Raw genomic sequence first — 21174 nt, forward strand, 5'->3', positions numbered from 1 at the left:
ACATCCTGTGGAGAAGGGAATCTTCCTGATTCAGGGATCGGACTCAGGTCTCCTGCATTGCAGGCAGTTTCTTTACCATTTGAGCCTCCAGGGACGCCCTTAATATAAAGAATACATAACACAAATGTTTACTGTTCTCTGTGTGTGTGTGTCTGTTGTCTGTCTGTCTGTCTGTGTGTTAAGAGATAATCCCTTTGTTGGGAAAAATGCTTATAGACAAAATTATTTTGCTTAATTCTCCCCTACATATTAATTTGAAGAAGAAAAGTATTTGGAAATAAAGTTGTAGTTCAACAGAACTGTGTTAACATCAATCATACAAATGAAAATATGCCTAAAACTTTATCCCAAAGTAGGTTTTCCACTGAAAAATCTCATGGAAAGCAAACAGCAATTCTGTTTTTTCAGAGATATCTTTCCTTGTCCTCTGTTGTTCTAGTCTAATGTTTGGCAACTGGGGTGGTATTTATTTATTTATTTATTTTTAAAATTTTATTTTATAGTGAATAGTTTGATTTTGTAATTCCAAATGTTACTTTAGGTTGTAGTATTTACTTTAAAGTAGATTATTTCATCAGTATCAAACTATGGGGGAAATGTACTTCTTAGCCTTTTTTTAATCCTTTAGGAAGATAAGCATTACTTTAATTGACAATTTTATTTAATTAGTGTTGTTAATGATATTAAATAGAACACAACCATCTCAATAAAGTTTAAACTTTCACTTAACTCTTGGCAGATTCATTTTGATATTTGGCAGAACTAATACAATTATGTAAAGTTTAAAATAAAATAAAATTAAAAAAATAAAATCAGAGATGGAGTAATTTTGCACCTTACTGTATGCGTTACTAAGAACTATGTTTATTAATAATGGTTTTCATAAGCAACATGGAGCATAATTTTAGTCTCAATCCCATAGTTCTCAAGGGGAGATGAGATTGGAAATGTAGATTGTAACAGGTTTTATAAACTATATTGAAAATTTTGGACAAATAGTAAAGGGAAATCCCTCAATGACTTGGGGCAGAAAATGGGGTGATGACAACAAAAGATCAGCAGGGAGACCAGTCATGGTTAGAGCAGTCCTCCAAGCAAAAGTTAAAACCTAAATTATGGCAATTGCTGTGTAATTGGAAAAAAAATGGGCAGAAGAAAAATTAACTTTGTAGGAAGACTCAGTAAGACTTAGTGTGTAATTGGAAAAAAAATGGGCAGAAAAAAAATTACTTTGTAGGAAGACTCAATAAGACTTGGTGCAGTTTTGGGATTTGATGGTCTATCTCCAGCAGACAGGAATACATGAATCCTTAGCATTATAAGTGGAAGATTAGAATGTTCTCCTTTTTAAAATTCCCATTTCAACTACTTTACTGTGCTTTTATGATATGTGACATTTGCAAATGTGATTTATTTTGTATCGACTTATTTTATTTTCAAACTACTGATTTCCAAATAAATGTTACACTGCATCTGAAAAATCCATGCTGGAAATGAATCAAGGGAGAGGGTGGAGGATAAGAGACATATTCCGAGCAGCTATTGTGATGTAGGCACTGGTTTCAGCTACTCTGCTGGTGATACACGCACAATCTCTCTCTGAGCTGATTTACGTACATTTTGCAGATGAAGAAACTGAGGCATATAGACTTATGTAACATGGTGAAGGTCATGCAGTTAGTAAATCCTGGGAGTTAGAACTGAAACAAGTCTTCTTGATGTAAAAATCCTCACTCTTCCCACTGCTTTGCTTTCCTTTTCTTACCTGTCTTCAGGCGAGGACTTTTAGAGTCCTCTAGGGACTTATCTCTAGAGTCCATACCTCTAGGGACTCAGAAATGATAACGAGAGTACATAAAATTTAGGAATATGGCAATAATAATATTTGAATTATTTCCATTTAATTTTATTATCACTTTATTTCCTAGTGTGACCATATTGCAAGTGCATTTATTGTAACTATTTATGGAAATGATTTTTATAGTAGTCATTAAATGTCACTTGTTTGTACTAATTTCTACAGAAGCTCAAATTTGCGATTCTTATCTAGTGAATAAATGAATTAAAATGACTGGTAAGAAAGCTTTCAAATGTAACCAAATAGCATATGGAAGCAAAGATAAGTAAGTCTTAATTACATTGCTATATCTCAAAGAATTAAGAATTGATACAAGTTTGTTTAGTTAAGGAGCATTTGTTTTGCTTTTGGAGAGAATTTTTCTTTTCTAGAATATTCTAGACCTAACTCACTGTGCTTAGAGCATGAGTTGGGAGTCTGGTAGGGTCCCAGACACCTAATTGTTTAAATGGTGAATAACTAGCTGGACTGTAAAGCAGAGGCCAGTGCTCTTTGCTCTTTGTCTGTATACATTTTTGTTATCAGGACCTTTATTTGTAACTTTATGGTTTTTGTTACAAAGGCAGAATTTTCATGTCTGTATTTCCGGCACTAAGACATGACTAGATTTTCTGGTAACTAACATGTTTCAGTTTATCAGTTTGAAAAAGGGGTAGAGTGATTAATCATTCATTCTGCAGTATTGAGAGCTGACCATATACCGGCATTGTACTAAGAGCTGGAGAATGTATCAATGAACTGAAAATTCCTTGGAGCATAACTATTAAGTAAATTGTGTGTTATATTATAAAGTAAATAGTCATGTCATTAGTGAATAGTCTCATTATGTTTTATATGTTTTCATATGATTCATCGCTGTGTAAAGCTTTAGATTTCTAGTTTTCTAGGTAGGATATAGAATCTACAAAACCTGCTGAGTCATTCTAGAATACCTAATTGAGTATGGACCTTTCTGAAGCCACTCTGTCAACGTGAGCTTGGTACCACATGCCTGGTAGCTGGACCTGAACTGCTGACAGTGCTTTCCCATTCAAGGCACCTGCATTTAATCCTAGTTTTCCCAAATTGTATTTACACTGAAATGTGCATAGCTTCTTTAGTGATGCAGCTAAGCATAGGTAGGCACCTTGTCAATGGACACTATATTTAGAAAGGTCTTCAAGCAGACTTGCAGATGCATATTTTTCTCTTTAAATTTTATTTTAATTTTTGATATCTTATTCTTGGGTTTCTCATTGATGCAGATTGACTACTTAATTTTTATTAAAAAAAATCTTTTTTGGCCATACCACAAGGCATGTGGGATCATAGTTCCCCGACCAGGGATCAAACCCTTGTCCCCTGCAGTGGACGCGCATGCCCTCTGCGGTTTTGAACCCCCAGGGAAGTCCTTCTTTGAAGATTTTAATTTCTGTGTTCTCATCATCTTTTCCTTTTTTGATTCTTTTATTAACCTCCAGTTAGAATCGCTCATGAAACAATTTGACTTTCATGTATGGGTTTGACCTGGTGCCTGAAGCATATTGTCTCTGCTTTGTCATGGCCATTTCCTCCTTCCTCCACCCTCACCAACGCCATCTTTTCTTTCCTTCTCTTTCACCATCTCTCTTTCTCCAAACTCTCTATAAGGAAGAAATAGCCAATCAGGACAATAATCTCCCAAAGCCATTTTCTCCCCAGCTTCCCACAAAGGTTTTTCGGGAAGGATTCAGGACTTCCCTTCTCTTTAAGAGAACAGCATCTTTCCTTTTCAAGTCGAGATGATTTTTCAATTTATACGTACCCGCAGTAACAGCACAGTTTGCCTGCCTAACTTTTGGACACTTGCTCTTCACAGAGTTGGAACTATTTCAACAGGCAAGTTGAAAATAAATTCATTCAAATGACAATAGAGCTCTTTTAAGCAAGAAACTAAGCAGAGATAAATGTATTTAATTTGAGCTGGATATGTTATATTCAAACAAATTTCAGTTTCACCAAAACAGGAATAAATATGATCACAAAAGTCACTTAAAGCTGAGTTGACTTTAGGAAATAAATAGATGGCAAATTGTTAGCATTGGTAATATTTTTAGCACATTTTTATGTTGCTTGCCACCAACTCTTTCCTCTATGAATTCATCTCTGATTTTGATGTCTGTATTTCCTGCAGTCAAATATGATAACTACAGTGCAGGAACTCGAGAAAGCCCAATAGGTAAACTTTTTAAGGAATGGCTAAATGATAGTTGTTAATTAAGGAAGAAAATATATTTATGCAAATTAACAGGAATTGGAGAAAGAAAGAACTCATCTCATGGAAGATGTAACTGCAAACAAAAGGAAGATGAAGGAGCTGGAAGATAATTTGCTTTACCGTCTAACCAGCACTCAGGGGTCCCTGGTGGAAGACGAGAGTCTCATCCTTATGTTGAGTAAGACAAAAAAGACAGCTGAGGAGGTGACACAGAAGCTGGAAATTTCAGCTGAGACAGAAATTCAAATTAACTCAGCCCGGGAGGAATATAGACCCGGTGAGTTTGGTAATGAAAGACAAATGTCACAGGAAAATGAAGCGAGAAATGAGAATTAGAGAAATCGAAGTAAGGATGTTATGAAAACGACTATGCGGTGTGGGGTGGCCATTTATGTTTTATGCCATTTCTTTAAATATTCAGCAAAATTGAGATGAAGAAATTTTATGATGGTATAAATTTTCTAAGCGCGTATAATTCATGTTATTGGCGAATTCCTTAAGGTTCCTGTGAACTTATTTTTCAACCAGAAAGTTAGGAGGAGAGCTTTTTGAGGACATTTGACTGCAAATTAATGAAGTCTGAGTAATTCATGCTGCGTTTGTGGGCCATTTATTAGTTGTTTATCATTGGTAACAATAAGCCTGTGTTTTGTTTGTAGTCTTCCTAATAGGAAGGTAGTTCTCTGGTCTCATGGGAACTCTTCAGTCTTATCCATGAAACAACAAATCAGTGTTGTTTATGGGTTATAAAGGGAACCTGCTAAAAGAATTCAATTTCCTTTAGTAATTTATCATGCCTTCTGGAAAAATAATGGAAACAATATCTACTACTGGTGGACAGTCAGGAGCATCATCTCTGTGATGCCTTGGTTTGCCAACTTGAGGCCAGGGATAGTCAGGGCTTCTTCATGGAGCTTAAGAACGAGGTCCTTACAGTGCCTACGCTATTTGCTGGGTGTTACAACCTGTGCTGTCCCACCAGTTGTCTTCTCTACCTATGAGAAAATGTAATAAAATGTATTTATAAGGGATCTAGAGATTCTACAATGGAAAGTATTACTTAATGAGGGCTAACAGCAGACTACTTGTACAGAGCTTATAAAGAAGAATTAAATGTATATGATGACATTGCTCTAGATGCCCATTGCTGGAAGATAGTCATTGCTAAGACTATGAGCGTTGTTTTTTTCATTTAGCATTCAGACTGATCTGTGCACGGATCATTTGTTGTCCACCCTCATCACAAGTGCAACCTTGGTCTTTGTCTTTCAGTTGCCACCCGGGGTAGCATCCTCTACTTTCTCATCACGGAGATGCGCTTGGTTAATGAGATGTATCAGACTTCGCTCCGCCAGTTTCTTGGCTTGTTTGACCTTTCCTTGGCCAGGTATGTCTGTACTCAGGAAGCCAAGCTGAATTCGCTATCTGTGGGATAGAATGATGATATTATGTTGATAACTCCCCACCCCCCACTTTGCTACTAAGCATCTTCTTCTTTTTTAATCTAAATTGAGCGTAATTACCAGTATGTTAACAAATTATTCTCATTTGTTATTTTATGCTCAGAGAAAGTTCTACCAACTATTCATCCATTGATTGATTCCTTTGGGTTCACAAGTTTCTACTTAACAAGAAAATTCCCCAGATGTTGTTGTGAGTGATAATGTTTGGTGGGTAAAATTTTATTCAGACGATGTGAAGGATTCTCTTATGTTATTTCATGTTGAGAGAATGCTTGTTATTTCAGATTTAGGAGGCTTACTAATGATGCATATAAAATAAGAATTGGTCCTCCAGAGTTACTTGTTTTCCATGAAAGACGTTGTTTTTAAGAACAATTGAAAAGGGCAGTGGGCTAAACCTGATTTAAATGCTGTCTCCTCCAGGTCTGTCAAGAGCCCAATTACAAGCAAGAGGATCGCTAATATCATTGAGCACATGACCTACGAGGTTTTTAAGTACACAGCCCGGGGGTTGTATGAAGAGCACAAATTCCTGTTCACGCTGCTGCTTACCCTGAAGATTGACATCCAGAGGAACCGAGTCAAGCATGAAGAGTTTCTCACCCTTATTAAAGGTCAGTATAAGACTAGAAAGCATTGTGCACGGGTGCAGTTGTACGGATTATTGTGAGGGTCGTATGTATGTTTTAGTAGTAGTTTCCTTGCATTTCATTGAAGATTACATGTATGAGAGATAATTTATTTGTTCATTTATTGCATGAAATTAAAAAAATTTTATTTATTGTATTTAAAAAATATATCAGTTCAGTTCAGTTTCTCAGTTGTGTCCGACTCTTTGCGACCCCATGAATTGCAGCATGCCAGGCCTCCCTGTCCATCACCAACTCCCGGAGTTCACTCAAACTCATGTCCATTGAGTCGGTGATGCCATCCAGCCATCTCATTCTCTGTCGTCCCCTTCTCCTCTTGCCCCCAATCCCTCCCAACATCAGAATCTTTTCCAATGAGTCAACTCTTCGCATGAGGTGGCCAAAGTACTGGAGTTTCAGCTTTAGCATCATTCCTTCCAAAGAAATCCCAGGGCTGATCTCCTTCAGAATGGACTGGTTGGATCTCCTTGCAGTCCAAGGGACTCTCAGGAGTCTTCTCCAACACCACAGTTCAAAAGCATCAATTCTCCAGTGCTCAGCTTTCTTCACAGTCCAACTCTCACATCCATCCATGACCACTGGAAAAACCATAGCCTTGACTAGATATATTTTGTGCCGGGTCTTTGTTGCTCTAGGGACTTCTCTGTTGGCTCAGATGGTAAAACGTCTGCCTACAATGTGGGAGACCCAAGTCTGATCCCTGGGTTGGGAAAATCCCCTGGAGAAGGAAATGGCAACCCACTCCAGTACTCTTGCCTGGAGAATCCCATGGATAGTGGAGCCTGGTAGGCTACAGTCCATGAGGTTGCAAAGAATTGGACATGACTGAGCGACTTCACTTTCACTTTGTTGCTCTGCATGGGCTTTCCCTAGTTGCAGGAAGCAGCGGCTACTCTTTGTTGTGGTGAGAAGGCTTCTCATTATGACAGCCTCTCTTGTTGCGGAGAACAGGCTCTAGGTGCACAGGCTTCAGTAGCTGCAGCACATGAGTTCAGTGGCTGCAGCTTGCTGGCTCTAGGGCATGGGATCAGTAGTTACGGAGCATGGGCTTAATTGCTCTGTGGCATGTGGGATCTTCCAGGACCAGGGATCAAACTCATGTCCCCTGCATTGGCAGGCGGATTCTTATCCACTCTACCAGCAGGCAAGTCCTTGCGTGAATATTTATTGAGAACCTTCTGTGTGCTAGGACACAGAATAGGCACTTGGAACACTTAATAAGCAAGTAAATTGTTTAGTATGTGAGAAACTAATAAACACTGTGGTGGGGGGGAAATAGAAGGATAAGGGAGATGGGGAGTTACACAGTATGTGGAGTGAGGGGGCTTGTTAACATTTTAAATGGGCTGTTTAATGGGATTTCTAATGGAGTGGGGCTCCTGAGAGATGGACATGTGAGCCAAGACCTGGAGGAGCAGAGGGTGCTGGCCTCCGGGACGTTTAGAGAAGTGCTGAAGGAAGAGGAGCTGGCATCATTGCCTCTGTTGGGAGGGAGCCTCGTACTGTCTCCAATGTGATGGAGGAAAAGCACTGCAAACACGGTGGCTGAGCAGTGGTGAGCGACCATGCTACTCATCCCATGTATATTTCCTCTGTGTCTGTTGCAGCATTGTTCACAGGTTGAACAATCTATTAGGCTAGCCAATATTGAGCAGGCTCTGGGAATTGGTGATGGACAGGGAGGCCTGGCGCGCTGCAGTCCACGGGGTCGCAAAGAGTCGGACATGATTGAGTGACTGAACTGAACTGATTGAAAGTGAAAGTTAGTTCCATAGTTGTGTCTGACCCTTTGAGACGCCATGGACTGGCTCACCAGGCTCCTCTGTTCATGGAATTTTCCAGGCAAGCTGGCCAAAAATATTTTGGGGTTTTTCCATTATGGGAAAAACTCATATGAACTTTTTGTCTAACCCAATGCTATACATTTCTAAAGAAAGGTTTACTTTTTTTTTTTTTTAATATTTATTTATTTGGCTGCACTGGGTCTTAGTTGCAGCATGTGAACTCTTAGTTGAGGCATGTGGAATCTAGTTCCCTTACCAGGGATTGACCCAGTCCATGCATGGGGAGCTCAAAGTCTCACCAAGGAAGTCCCTGGAGATTTATCTTTAAAGATAAAACACAACTTTATCTTTGGTCAAGGGGTGGATTTTCCTGACTTCACCTACATGGAGAGTAGATTTGCAGAGGAACTTGAAGAGGATCCTGTAGGGGCAGAAGGGAAGGGCACAATGGGAGTGTGTAGGTCAGAGTCACACTTAACATTCATACCAATGCATATTGATATACATATGCCTGGAAGGAAAGCTATGGCAAGCCTAGACAGCATACTAAAAAGCAGAGACATCATTTTGCCGACAAATGTTCATCTAGTCAAAGCTGTGGTTTTTCCAGTTGTCATGTATGGATGTGAGAGTTGGATCATTAAGAAGGCTGAGTACTGAAGAGTCAATGCTTTCAAACTGTGATGCTGGAGAAGACTCTTGAGAGTCCCTCAGGCAGCAAGGAGATCAAACCAGTCAATCCTAAAGGAAATCAGTCCTGAATATTCATTTGAAGGACTGTTGCTGAAGCTCTAATACTTTGGCTACCTGATGAGAACTGACTCATTAGAAAAGACTCTGATGCTGGGAAAGATTGAAGGCAGGAGGAGAAGGGGATGATAGAGCATGAGATGGCTGGATGGCATCAGTGACTCAATGGACATGAGTCTGAGCAAGCTCCAGTAGATAGTGGAGGACAGAAGAGCCTGACATCCTGGTGTCTATGGGGTCGCAAAGAGTCAGATGCAACTTAGTGACTGAACAACAATGCATACATAGCTTGTAATGGCAATGAAGACTCATCATTTAGACATGAAAATTTAGAAATGTATGATTTTGGGATGATATCTCTTTCTGTGTCTTCTTTGTCTCTAATCCTTGAACCCTTGCCCTTGTTTCTTTATGTTCCAAGCTTCCTAAATCAGAGCACATGGAAGATGAATAGTCTGGAGAGACATCACCTTAGGTAGACGTGTAGGTATAGGAGTGGCCTTCTTCAGTGAGTCCTTTATATATCACTGATTTCTGACCTCAGTGACTCTGGCCCTTCAGTTTATGGGGTTTTCTATGGCAAAGTTGTTCCTGACATCCTCAATTCAGGCATAAGATGCCTTTCTCAATGGGAATGACATTGACCTTGACATCCAGAAATGGTTGAGATACTGTAAAGTATGTTACAGTTTGGCATAATCAAAACAAGCATGGAATTTAGAGTTGGGAAGAATTTAAGGGAAAATAGTGGCTTTGCCACTTTGGGATAAGTGGTTTTGAGGAGGTTATTTAAACTTTTCAAGGTTCAGTTGCCTTGGCTATGAAGCAAGGATAGTCATGTCTACATAATAGGATTATTGAGAATTCACACAATTTATATAAACCCTGGAACATAGAATATGCTCAGCAGATGATGGGCATTCTTATTTTATCTTTATTTTTTTAGTTTATTTCAATTTGTCTGAGGCTTGCCTAGGCTGGACAGGATTTTGTGGACTTCCTGCATTCAGAACCTATTTCTTATGCTCCTTTAGGACACAGGGCTTCATAAGATTTCCTTTTGTTAGCTATGTTGGTGAGAGCTGCCCAAAGACATCAACTCCCTCTGTAAGGATTTTAAAATCACTTAGTTGAAAATGTTTAGATAGCAATAGTGTTTTGATCTTTTAATTTACTCATCTCTAAGATGGGAAAAGGTGAGTCCAGAGGTCTTTCTCAGTCTGCCTTAGTGATGTCACTTCATGATTGTGTGGTACAGCTTGTATGAATCATTATAAGCATGTTTCAGTTTTACAAAGTTTAATGATAAAGATTTAATTATCAATCATCTTTAGAAGTTATTTTGAATTATTGCTATCCCAGCTGTTCATTCTTTGAGAGTCCATCTAATCTGGTGCCATATTACCCAGGAATATGTCTCCACCCTCCACTACAATATTCTTTGTGGCCCATTGTACCCTTCCAAGGCAGCCAAGATATTCATGACAGAATTACCCTCTATTAAACAATGAATAATGCTATGGTTTCAAGGAACCCTCTATTCCATGAAAGTCATTTCTCTAACCATGTGGTGGATACGTTGTTCTTTTCAGTTTGTTGGAAAATGGACATTTTCCATGGAAATTGGTGTGACATTTTTCAACACAGTGCCATTGTACTTAGTTCTTTAACTGCTCCCTGGTGTTCAAGCAATCTGTTTTGATTTTATGAGCTAATATTTTCACTGAAATGACTTCACTTACATCTTGTTCCACTTACCTTGGAAGCCTACTAAGATGGCTTTGGCAAAAGACAGCAATTTCATGGGGTCGATGGTACCTGAATAAAGCAGAGATTGCCTCAATAAATATCTTGAGTATTATTATTTGTTTATGACCTGCTCTGTTCAAAAAAAGATTGTAGCCAAATGGGTTGGTTATATCCTTTTAAGAATTATGCTTAGAGCATATTTTCCCTGAAGCATTTTAATAGATGTTATTTATTAAATGGTATATTTTATCCTATAGAAGACTTGCTAGCTCTTGCTTTGACTTAAAATATGATTGTTCACACATTTAGTTTTTCTGGGATGGACCACAGTAACATTTTAAGCTGTCATTTATTTATTTGATGGTGCTATGAGAGTTGTATGAGTTATATGAGGTTAGATGAATTATCAGTAAAGAGATAGGAGCCAGTACCCAACGGAAATGTTTGTTGTGGGTAGATTGATTAAGAATAAGTGACATAGCACAGAGCCCTTGGATGTGCTCAACATGGATGTAAATAATATACTGGTTCATAGAGGAGAATCTCTTAAACACAGGTAGTGTTACAAACAAATCTAGATAAATTCCTTCCTTAAAATGTTATTGTTCAGTTGGTCAGTCGTGTCTGACTCTTTGCGACCTCATGGACTGCAGCCATCCAGGCTTCCTTGTCATTCACCATCTCCTGGAGTTTGCTCATACTCGTGTCCATTGAGTCGGTGATGCCATCTGATAGTGAAACTCATCCTTAACATGAGCTTGTATCAATATTTGGCAGCTCTTCATGCTGACAACAGCTGGTCATTTAGTGACTCTCAGCTGTGTCCTTGATCCCGTTTTGAGTGCTTCACAGTCACCTTATGTATTTTCTGTCATTATCACAACACCTAAAGCGAAAGTGAAAGTGTTAAGTCTCTTAGTGATGTTAGACTCTTTGTGACCCCATGGACTACAGCCTGCCAAGCTGCTCTGCCCATGGAATTCTCTAGGCAAGAGTGCTGGAGTGGGTTACCATTTCCTTCTCCAGGGAATCTTCCTGACCCAGGGATCGAACCTGGGTCTCCCTCATTGCAGGGAGATTCTTTACTGTCTGAACCACCAGGAAACACCTTGGTGTCATTATTCCCACTGTATGTATTTGAATACACAGTCCCAGATGGATGAGTTGACTTGTCACACACCTTGGCCAGGTGTAGCTAAAACAGAATGCATCACTTACCTGGATCCAGGCCTATATCACTGATCCTTAAATGTGTTTTTCTGAAACCATCTGTTCCTTTATTAAATGTTAAAGCTTGTTCATCACTATGATTTATATTTCTGAGTTTAAATAATTGTTAAGGTAGTAAAAGAATTGATATTAAAATAGTTTCAGCAAGTTTTTTTTTTTACTATAGATATTGTTTGTACAGAAACAAAATTTTATTAACATAATATATTTAACTTGAAAGGTGGTGCCTCCTTGGACTTGAAAGCCTGTCCTCCTAAACCATCTAAATGGATCCTGGACATGACCTGGCTAAATTTGGTGGAACTCAGCAAACTTAGACAGTTTTCTGATGTCCTTGATCAGGTAACTTGTGCTTTGAATAAACTTATGATAATATCCCAGTGGGCAGCTTCCTGATTTATCCCTGGCTGTTTGGGGAAAAGAAAGATTTCTTGCTGCTGTCACTCCTAAAATGGAATGACCAGTGCTTGACCTTCCTCATGGCTCATTCATATTCTGATAAAGTACACTCCACCTATGGCAGGCTGGTCTCCAGGAAGTAATTAGTTGCCCAGGAAGTTTAACTAATGCTGTCCTGGGCCATACGTCAGTATCACCAATTGGAGATCTACCAGTGGGAAAACGGATTCAATTAGTTTAAGACATTGCTTTTACAATATAAAATCATGCTATTTTCGATTTTTTTTTTGTTTTTCTACTCAAAATGAAACTCTAGTATTGCTTTTCTCTAAAAAAAAATAAAAAAGAGAGAGAGAGATTAGATATGGTCAAGAAGTTTTGTCATCTTCCTATAGATTGAATGACAAGAAATAGGAACAACCTGCCCTTGAATGCTAAATATCCTTTCTTGCCTCTAGTTCCTGTCTCTTTCTTCTTCCTTTCCTTGTTTGTACTGCCTTAGCTAGGCATCTGGGTATGAATCTAACACAAACACCTGGCCTTTTATTTCTAGAAGTTGTTGTACTTTCATAAACAGCCAGTTTTGGATGAATTGTGTGTATATTGGAATTATGGCACTTGGGTACGGAAAGTTGAATTGGGACAAGTCAAGAAACAGGTTCTTGAAAATCTGATGACCGGCAGGAAGTTGCATGAATAGCAAGGTTGCTTTCTTCAGCTGCACATTGAAGGCTTTGACCAGAAAATGTCCAAACACTGGTCCTTTTTTAAAACTGATGTATGATTGGGCTTTCCTGGTGGCTCAGATGGTAAAGAATCTGCCTGCAATGCAGGAGACCTGGGTTTGATCCCTGGGTCTGGAAGATCCCCTGGATACCCATTCCAGTATTCTTGCCTGGAGAATCCCATGGACAGAGGAGGAGCCTGATGAACTACAGTCCACAGGGTCACAGAGTCGGACTTAATTGAGCAACTAACACTTTCACTTTCACACATGGTTGATTCACAGTGTTATGTTATTTTCTGGTGTACAGAAAAGTGATTTAGTTTTATATATACACATGGACACACACATACACACTATATTCTTTCTTATTAGGGTTTATTATAAGATATTGAATATAGTTCCCTGTGCTGTACGGTAGGACCTTGTTGTTTATCTATTTTGTATATAGAAGCTTATATCTGCTAATCCCAAACCCCTGATTTCTCTCTCTCCTACCCTCTTTCCTTTTTTGTAACCATAAATTTGTTTTCTATGTCTGTGAGTTTGTTTCTGTTTCATAAGTAAATCTATTTGTATCGCATTTTAGAAATGATGTGTATATGTCTGCTAGTCACTCAGTCCTGTCTGACTCTTGGGGACCCCATGGACTGTAGCCTGCCAGTCTCCTCTGTCCATGGGGTTCTCCAGGCCAGAATACTGGAGTGGGTAGCCATTCTCTTTTCTAGGGGATCTTCCCGACCCAGGGATCGAACCCAGGTCTTCTGCATTGTGGGCAGATTCTTTACCACCTGAGCCACCAGGGAAGCCTTTAGAAATGATGTCATATGGTATTTGTCCTAATGTTGGTCCTTGACTTTGCCAGCTTAGGTTGACGGAAAGCTTGAGCTATATTTTTATGTTTTGGCTTAGGCCTGGTGATGATCGTGTAATTTGGGTGCAAGCTATTCTCTTGGGTTAAATAGCTTTTCTTTGGGAGATTTTAATGAATTCTAGCTTCTTCCCCTATGGGGTAACTCCTAGTGACCTTGCCTGTACCATTATTTGTTATTGAAGTAACTGTCTTCTGGAGCTTATATTTTATACATGAAATCCCTCCACATAATGTAGTCTTTTGTGATTTGAAACAGGTTATTTTTTATTCTTACATGATACTTTCTGAATATGAACCCATATGCCTTTTTCCTTTGATTACACCTCTGAGAAATACACTTGGAGTTTTTTTTTTTAATTGAAGTATGACTGCTTAACCATGTTGTTAGTTTCAATGAAGTGAACCAGCTATATGTATACATATATCCCCTCCCTCTTAGACCTCCCTCCCACCCACCCCCTATCCAACCCCTAGGTCATCACAGAGCACCGAGCTAAGCTCCCTGTGCAATACAGCAGCTTCCCAATAACCATCTGTTTTACACATGTATGTATGTATGCTTAATCACTCAGTCATGTCCAACTGTGACTCCATGGACTGTAGCCCGCCAGGGTCCTTTGTCCATGGAATTCTCTGGGCAAGAATACCGGAGTGGGTTGCCATTTCTTTCTCCAGTTTTACACATGATGCTGTATATATGTCAATCCAAAATCTCTCAGTTCGTCCCACCCTCCCTTTCCCCTCTGTGTCAACATGTCTATTCTCTACATCTGTGTCTCTATTCCTGCCCTGCAAATGGGTTCATCTGTACCATTTTTTCTAGATTCCACTTATATGCATTCATATGCAGTATTTCTTTTTCTCTTTCTGACTTTCTTCACTCTGTATGACAGACTCTAGGTTCATGTACATTACTGCAAATGACCCAATTCAGTTCCTTTTTATGGCTGAGTAATATTCCACTGTGGGCTTCCCAGGTGGTGCAGTGGTAAAGAATCTGCCTCTCAGTGCAAGAGGTGCAAGAGATGTGGGTTTGATTTCTGGGTTGGGAGGATCCCCTGGAGGAGGAAATGGCAACCTACTTCAGTATTCCTGCCTAAGAAATCCTATAGACAGAGGAGCCATGTGGGTTACAGTCCATGGGTTGCAAAGAGTCAGACATGACTGAACAGCAACAGAAAAATATTCCACTTATACATGTATCACAACTTCTTTATCCATTCATCTGTTAGACATTTAGGTTGCTTAGTCAAAGGAAATATACCAGAGAACATAAGATCATGTTTATCTGCAGATCTCACTTGTTCTGTGATTGTGCAATGTTTGTTTTTTAATGCTTATCTCTTTTCAATTTTTGTAAGCTTCAAAGGATAATGAACTGTCTTTTTTCTTCCCCTTTATCAATTGCCCAAATAAAGCAAGTGTGATTATTCACTTAATGATGATATTAAGTGGTATATTTCAAATGACTCTAGATTGATAGAGTATTGACCAGAAAGCTTCAATAATAAACATGTATTAAATGTCTTCTTTTGTTCCAAGAATGATCCTGGGAAATGAGGAAACATAAGTGAATGAAACTTGATTCTTGATCATGGGAGATCTCATGGATCAAAACAGATTTCCTTAAAATAATGAAAATGAATTTCCATTGATCTCTTTATTCTTTACAGAGTCGTTACCACAAAGGCATAGAAGAAATGATACAGCAGGGTTCTCCCTTTAAAAGGGGTCTGTAGACTGGTGTTAATACAGACTGACTTTAGAACAAATCACATTTGATTTTCGACTCTCAGACTTTTTGGTACCAGGCTATAAAATTTTAAAAAATAGTCAAGGGATATCATTTCCTTTTCCCACTCCAGTATTCTTGCGTGGAGAATCCTGTGGACAGGGGAGCCTGGTGGGCTACAGCCCATGTGGTTGCAAAGAGTCAGATACGCCTGAGCATGCACACACACAGGATATCATTCACACATGTCTGCAATCGTCAGAAAAATATCTGTGAAGTCTTACTGAAAGATTTTTCTGTGATGTGACACATTTCTTATCCCCTGGTATTTTCAGATATCAAGAAATGAGAAAATGTGGAAAATTTGGTTTGATAAGGAAAACCCTGAGGAGGAACCCCTTCCAAATGCCTATGATAAATCTCTTGACTGTTTTCGACGTCTTCTCCTTATTAGATCCTGGTGTCCTGACAGAACCATTGCCCAGGTAAAAAGTACATATGTTAAAAATAAGAGAATATTTTAAAGGAGAATTTCCTTTTAAATTTTAAAGAATATTTAAAACGTTAACCCCCATGAGAATTTTCATGTGGGCGTCTGTCTAATTTTCCAACAATACAATTGTGAAAAATGGAAAAAATAAGCAAGAAATAATTGTACTGAGGTGTACATGTGGCTAAGTGATTTACTAATTTTCTTTGGCCTAAGTGGTACAATAAGAGTGAATGAGTAAGCTATTTTTTTTTTGTTTTGTTTTGTTTCTTTTTAAATTTTTTTTTTAATTGTGGTAAAAGTCACATAATATAAAACATACTATTTTACCACACGTAACTATATGGTCCAGTGGCACTAAGTACATTCACATTATTGTTCAACTCTCACCATCATCCATCTCTGGAGTTCTCTACCTTCCTGAACTGAAACTCTGTCCCCATTAAACACTAAGTCCTCATTGTCCCTCCCCACCCCATCCCCACTGCCCCCCCACCCCCCGCCGGCATCTACCAATGTACTTTCTGACTCTATGAATTTGACTTTTCTAGGTACTTTGCATAAGTGGAATCAAAATTTGTCTGCACTTACTGTATATTGAAATGCATCTTTAATGTTAGCTTAATATAAGTCCTACAAACAGATGGCACCATCCTTGTTTTCCCTTGTGCTATATATTAATAGTAGGGTAGTCGAAGCTACGTTTCTAAGGTGGGCATATTGGTATAACATAAAGGTAATGCATTGTTCTTCCATATCATTTTTACATTAACTCAGAAAAGATAGGGAACTCCATTTTGCCAGTAGTAATGTACTATTCCCTGGTGGCTCAGATGGTAAAGTGTCTGCCCGCAATGCGGGAGACTGGGTTCAATCCCTGGGTCAGGAAGATCCCATGGAGAAGGAAATGGCAGCCCACTCCAGTATTCTTGCCTGTAAAACTCCATGGACTGAGGAGACTGGTAGGCTACAGTCCATGGTGTTGCAAAGAGTCGGACATGACTGAGCTACTTCACTTTCACTTTTCACTTTCAATGTAGTATTTCTTGAGTAGGAAGACTGTTCAGTTACCAGAGAGGAGAGAGAAAGTCTACAGGGCTGTACAGAGTTCCCAAACCCAGAGTCGTTACCCTGGGATGTGTCATAAACCTTGATGTGAGAAAGAAGCCTTGCCTAAAATTCCTTGAGTGATACTTAGGTTTAAATATAAGCCCTGCCTCCAGAAGATTCATCTTTTCAAAGACTTTTCATCTGCTTCCATCATGGAAGTTTACGCATGAAACAGACTTGTGGTGTCTTGCCCACACCTAAAAGTTAAATGCTACTATTCCCAGACATTGATTTTTTTAATGGACTTTTAAGAATAAGTCATAAAATAACAGTAGGCTGGAGTTTCTCATAGAAGGTAGGGAGTTTTCCCCTTTGCTCTCCAGAGGCTTGTTAAAAACATTCGGAGTAACCAACTCCCAGTCCTCCTAGGTGCCTTGGAAACAATCGAATTCAATGATTTATTCAGAAAAGAAAAATGAGTTTTGCAACTCAGGGCCCTGAGATCACCCTTCCTTTGATTTTTCTTCTCAACTTCATTCCTTTTATCTTGCCCAAATGAATTGTCAAACAACTGCCTTATTTAAGGGGAATGTAGAAGTTTTAAGTAGACTTTCCTCCCTTTTCTCCCACTCTCTGCCTCCCTCCCTCCTTTCCTTCTCTCTTCTTTCCTTCCTTCTTTCCCTTTTAATTCTTTTCACACTTTATTGGGATCAATGCGGAAATTTAAATGTCTCCCACTCCTTTGTAAATTTGTTATCATTATCCTGGCCTGAAATCCTTAGGCTGACAACAGCCAGTGTCTTCCTAAGGAGTCTCCTCTAGTTCATTCTCACCTTGCCCACCCTAGTCCATCTTGTATATTCTAGAAGAAATGGAAATATCATTATGCTCTTCCTTTAATGGCTTCCCATGGTGCTTGTGATAACATCCAAGTCTTAAGCAAGATCTAGAAGGCCCCTTGCAAACATGTTCTCTTCTCTGAGGTTCTTATTCTCACATTAGATTTCTTGTGTGATTTTTCAACCGGACACCATCTTGGGAAGCATACGAGAAGGTCTACACTGTGGACATATTCAATCCCTATTCCCTGTAAGAGCGTTAGGCTTATTCTCAGCATTTCAGCTGAGCGTGGCTGCAGACACAGTCAAAATCCTGGTTAAAAGAGCAATGTACCATCAGAGGATGTCTTGTGCTACTGCTAGTTTCTGTATAGCTGCTGAGCTAAGAATGGTTTTTGTAGTTTTAAATGCTTGAAAAAAAAAACCTCAAGACAATATTTTGTGATATGCAAAAATTATACAACATTTGAATTCCAGGGCCTATAAAGTTCTAATGGAACACAGGCTCACTTGTTTATGGACTCTCTATAGCTGCTCTCATGCTGCTGCTGCTGCGTCGCTTCAGTCGTGTCCGACTCTGTGCGACCCCATAGATGGCAGCCCACCAGGCTCCACTGTCCCTGGGATTCTCCAGGCAAGAACACTGGAGTGGGCTGCCATTTCCTTCTCCAATGCGTGAAAGTGAAAAGTGAAAGGGAAGTCGCTCAGTTGCGACCCCATGGACTGCAGCCCACCAGGCTCCTCCATCCATGGGATATTCCAGGCAAGAGTACTGGAGTGGGGTGCCATTGCCTTCTCCAGCTCTCATGCTGCAGTGATAGGTTAAGTTGTTGCACCAGAGACTGCATGGCCACCAAGATATAGAATATTTACTACTTGGCCCCTGATGTAGGGAACAGTATATTAGCTCATAGCTTGAATAAAAACAAAAGAAATTTCCATGTGGGATCAATGATGAGTTCTATAACAAGATTGGCTTTTTGAGCTCCTTGCTAGACTAGAAGACAAAGCACTTTGCTCTTGAGAGATGCCGAAGTGATGGCTGTGCCAGGTACCTGTGGCTGAGAAACAACTGCAGTCTGTGGTACACCTGGGCATCCAGGCTATGAAGTCATTTCTGATCACCAAGCACCCTGCCCAATGGCTGTGATGAACGTGTATACAAATAGACTTTCGGAGATGCCGAAGAATGTCAACCAAACTTTTAAAGTACCTTTCAGAAGGCTGTAAAAAATGTGTGAAAGTAAAAAGTTAGTCATTCAGTTGTGCCCAACTGTGTGACCCCATGGACTGTGTAGCCTGCCAGGCTTCTCTGTCCATGGGATTCTCCAGGCAAGAATATTAGAGTGGGTTGCCTTGCCCTCCTCCAGGGGATCTTCCCGACCCAGGGATCGAACCCAGGTCTCCTGTATTGCATGCAGATTCTTTACCATCTGAACCACCAGGAAACTGTTTATATTAATACTTACGTTAGAGGATTCCATAGTGGATCTGGTCAACTGGATAGTAAGAGATACATAAATAAGTGGCATCCTGTGCTCCAAGTGCAGTTGGGTTAAACCTTTAAAATTAATTAAGTAATTCAATAAGTATTTGATACATTTCTTTCCATAAGTGATCATTTAACAGTAATTATCTGTTTGTTAAGTATCCGTTCAATCCCAGGCATTGTACTACTTACTTGATTATTTGAATGCTTATAATTTTCCCTTGAGCTTCCCAGGTGGCGCTAGTGGTAAAGAACCCACCTGCCAGTGCAGGAGGCACAGAGGTGCCCATTTGATCCCGGCAACCCACCCCAGTATTCATTCTTGCCTGGAAAATCCCATGGACAGAGAAGCCTGGTGGGCTACAGTCCCTGGGATTGCACAGAGTCAGACACGACTGAGCACATATGCACACACACACACACACACACATTTCCTTTAAAGCATCCTCAATAATAGAGTTGCCAAATATTTTAAACCTTTTCTATAGTATGAAGCAGCCAGTGCATCGAAAGAGGTCCCAGACAAGGATTCGACCAAACTGGGTTCTGGTCTTTTAAATGTGTGATTGTGTTTTTGGCAAGTAAAGTCTGAAAGTGTTAGTCACTCAGTCATGTCTGACTCTTTGAGATCCCATGGACTGTAGCCTGCCAGGATCCTCTGTCCATGGGATTCTCCAGGCAAGAATACTAGAGTGGGGTGCCATGCCCTTCTCCAGTGTATCTTCCCGACTCAGGGATTGAACCTGGGTCTCTCACGTTGCTGGCAGATAGACTGAGGATTCAAACAAATAAGCAAGCAAGCAAATAAAGAGGTTAACCCACAAGAAAACAAACAAACAAACAAACCTCTGCCCTATTTTCCTGGCAGGATTACTGTGGACATCATTGAAATAATCTGCAAAAATGAATTTTGGGAACCACACTGAATTGTGAATAAGGGGTTGGAGCTAGTTTTGGTGACCCGTGTGCTGTTTTTGGCAGGCCCGTAAGTACATCATGGACTCCATGGGACAAAAGTATGCAGAGGCCGTTATCTTGGACTTGGAAAGGACGTGGGAGGAATCTGACCCTCGGACACCGCTCATCTGTCTCCTGTCTATGGGCTCAGACCCCACGGACTCCATCATCGCCTTGGGGAAGAGACTAAAAATAGAAACGCGCTACGTGTCCATGGGACAGGGCCAGGAGATCCATGCTCGCAAGCTCCTGCAGCAGACCATGGCGAACGTGAGACCTGATGTCTACTTTTGTATTCTGTTGTTGACATTGCTGCTTACAGGGTAACAATGCAGGAAAGAACCTACAAATCCTTAAATGCTGAAATTTATGTGTTGCGTTCTGTTTGCTAAACAGGGAAAAGCACCTCTTAGAAAAATTTCATGGAAAAATGAATACAATGTGAAACGTTTTCTGCTGAGCCTTGAATTCTGGGAAGCTTGCCCAGTGAGAGCATCTTATTTCCTGACCTGTTTGCATAGTGCTCAACCCTGCTCCAGGTCCTGAACCTTCTATGGAGTTCATAGCTCCCCCTCTGTGCCTCAAGTTCCAGCCCCTGCAGATCTACTTGGGGGATCCACAGCACTCTGGAATCCACAACACAATCCAGAATGCAAAATCTGTGCCCTGGAGTTCCCTAGGCCTGGCCCAGATTCCAGAGGCCAGGAATCTGCCATTACTCTGTGGTGGTACCAGAGATTTTCCGGAAACCTGGCCTGTCACCTTCCAGGTGGGCTCCTAGAGCCCTTGGCAGCTTGCAAATTCAACAGTGTACAGCTCAGGCCATGCTCAGGACTGGTCTGGGGCCATTGTAGCTGGAAATCATGTGATGACCTACCAATGGGAGAAGTTCAGAGCTGA

The 21174-nt window shown here is 40.1% G+C and overlaps 1 protein-coding gene across 1 annotated transcript in view; it reads left to right on the forward strand.

Moving 5' to 3' along the window:
* Window positions 1-21174, forward strand: part of DNAH5 (dynein axonemal heavy chain 5) — a 336311-nt gene that overhangs the window by 276653 nt on the left and 38484 nt on the right. Inside the window, exons 66-71 of the mRNA XM_045163647.1 lie at window positions 4128-4371; window positions 5367-5481; window positions 5981-6171; window positions 11941-12062; window positions 15785-15934; window positions 20299-20544. Of these exons, the coding sequence (XP_045019582.1) occupies window positions 4128-4371; window positions 5367-5481; window positions 5981-6171; window positions 11941-12062; window positions 15785-15934; window positions 20299-20544 (1068 nt within the window). The remainder of the gene's footprint in view (window positions 1-4127; window positions 4372-5366; window positions 5482-5980; window positions 6172-11940; window positions 12063-15784; window positions 15935-20298; window positions 20545-21174) is intronic.

Source organism: Bubalus bubalis, chromosome 19 (genome assembly GCF_019923935.1).
Source record: "Bubalus bubalis isolate 160015118507 breed Murrah chromosome 19, NDDB_SH_1, whole genome shotgun sequence".
Taxonomy (NCBI): domain Eukaryota; kingdom Metazoa; phylum Chordata; class Mammalia; order Artiodactyla; family Bovidae; genus Bubalus; species Bubalus bubalis.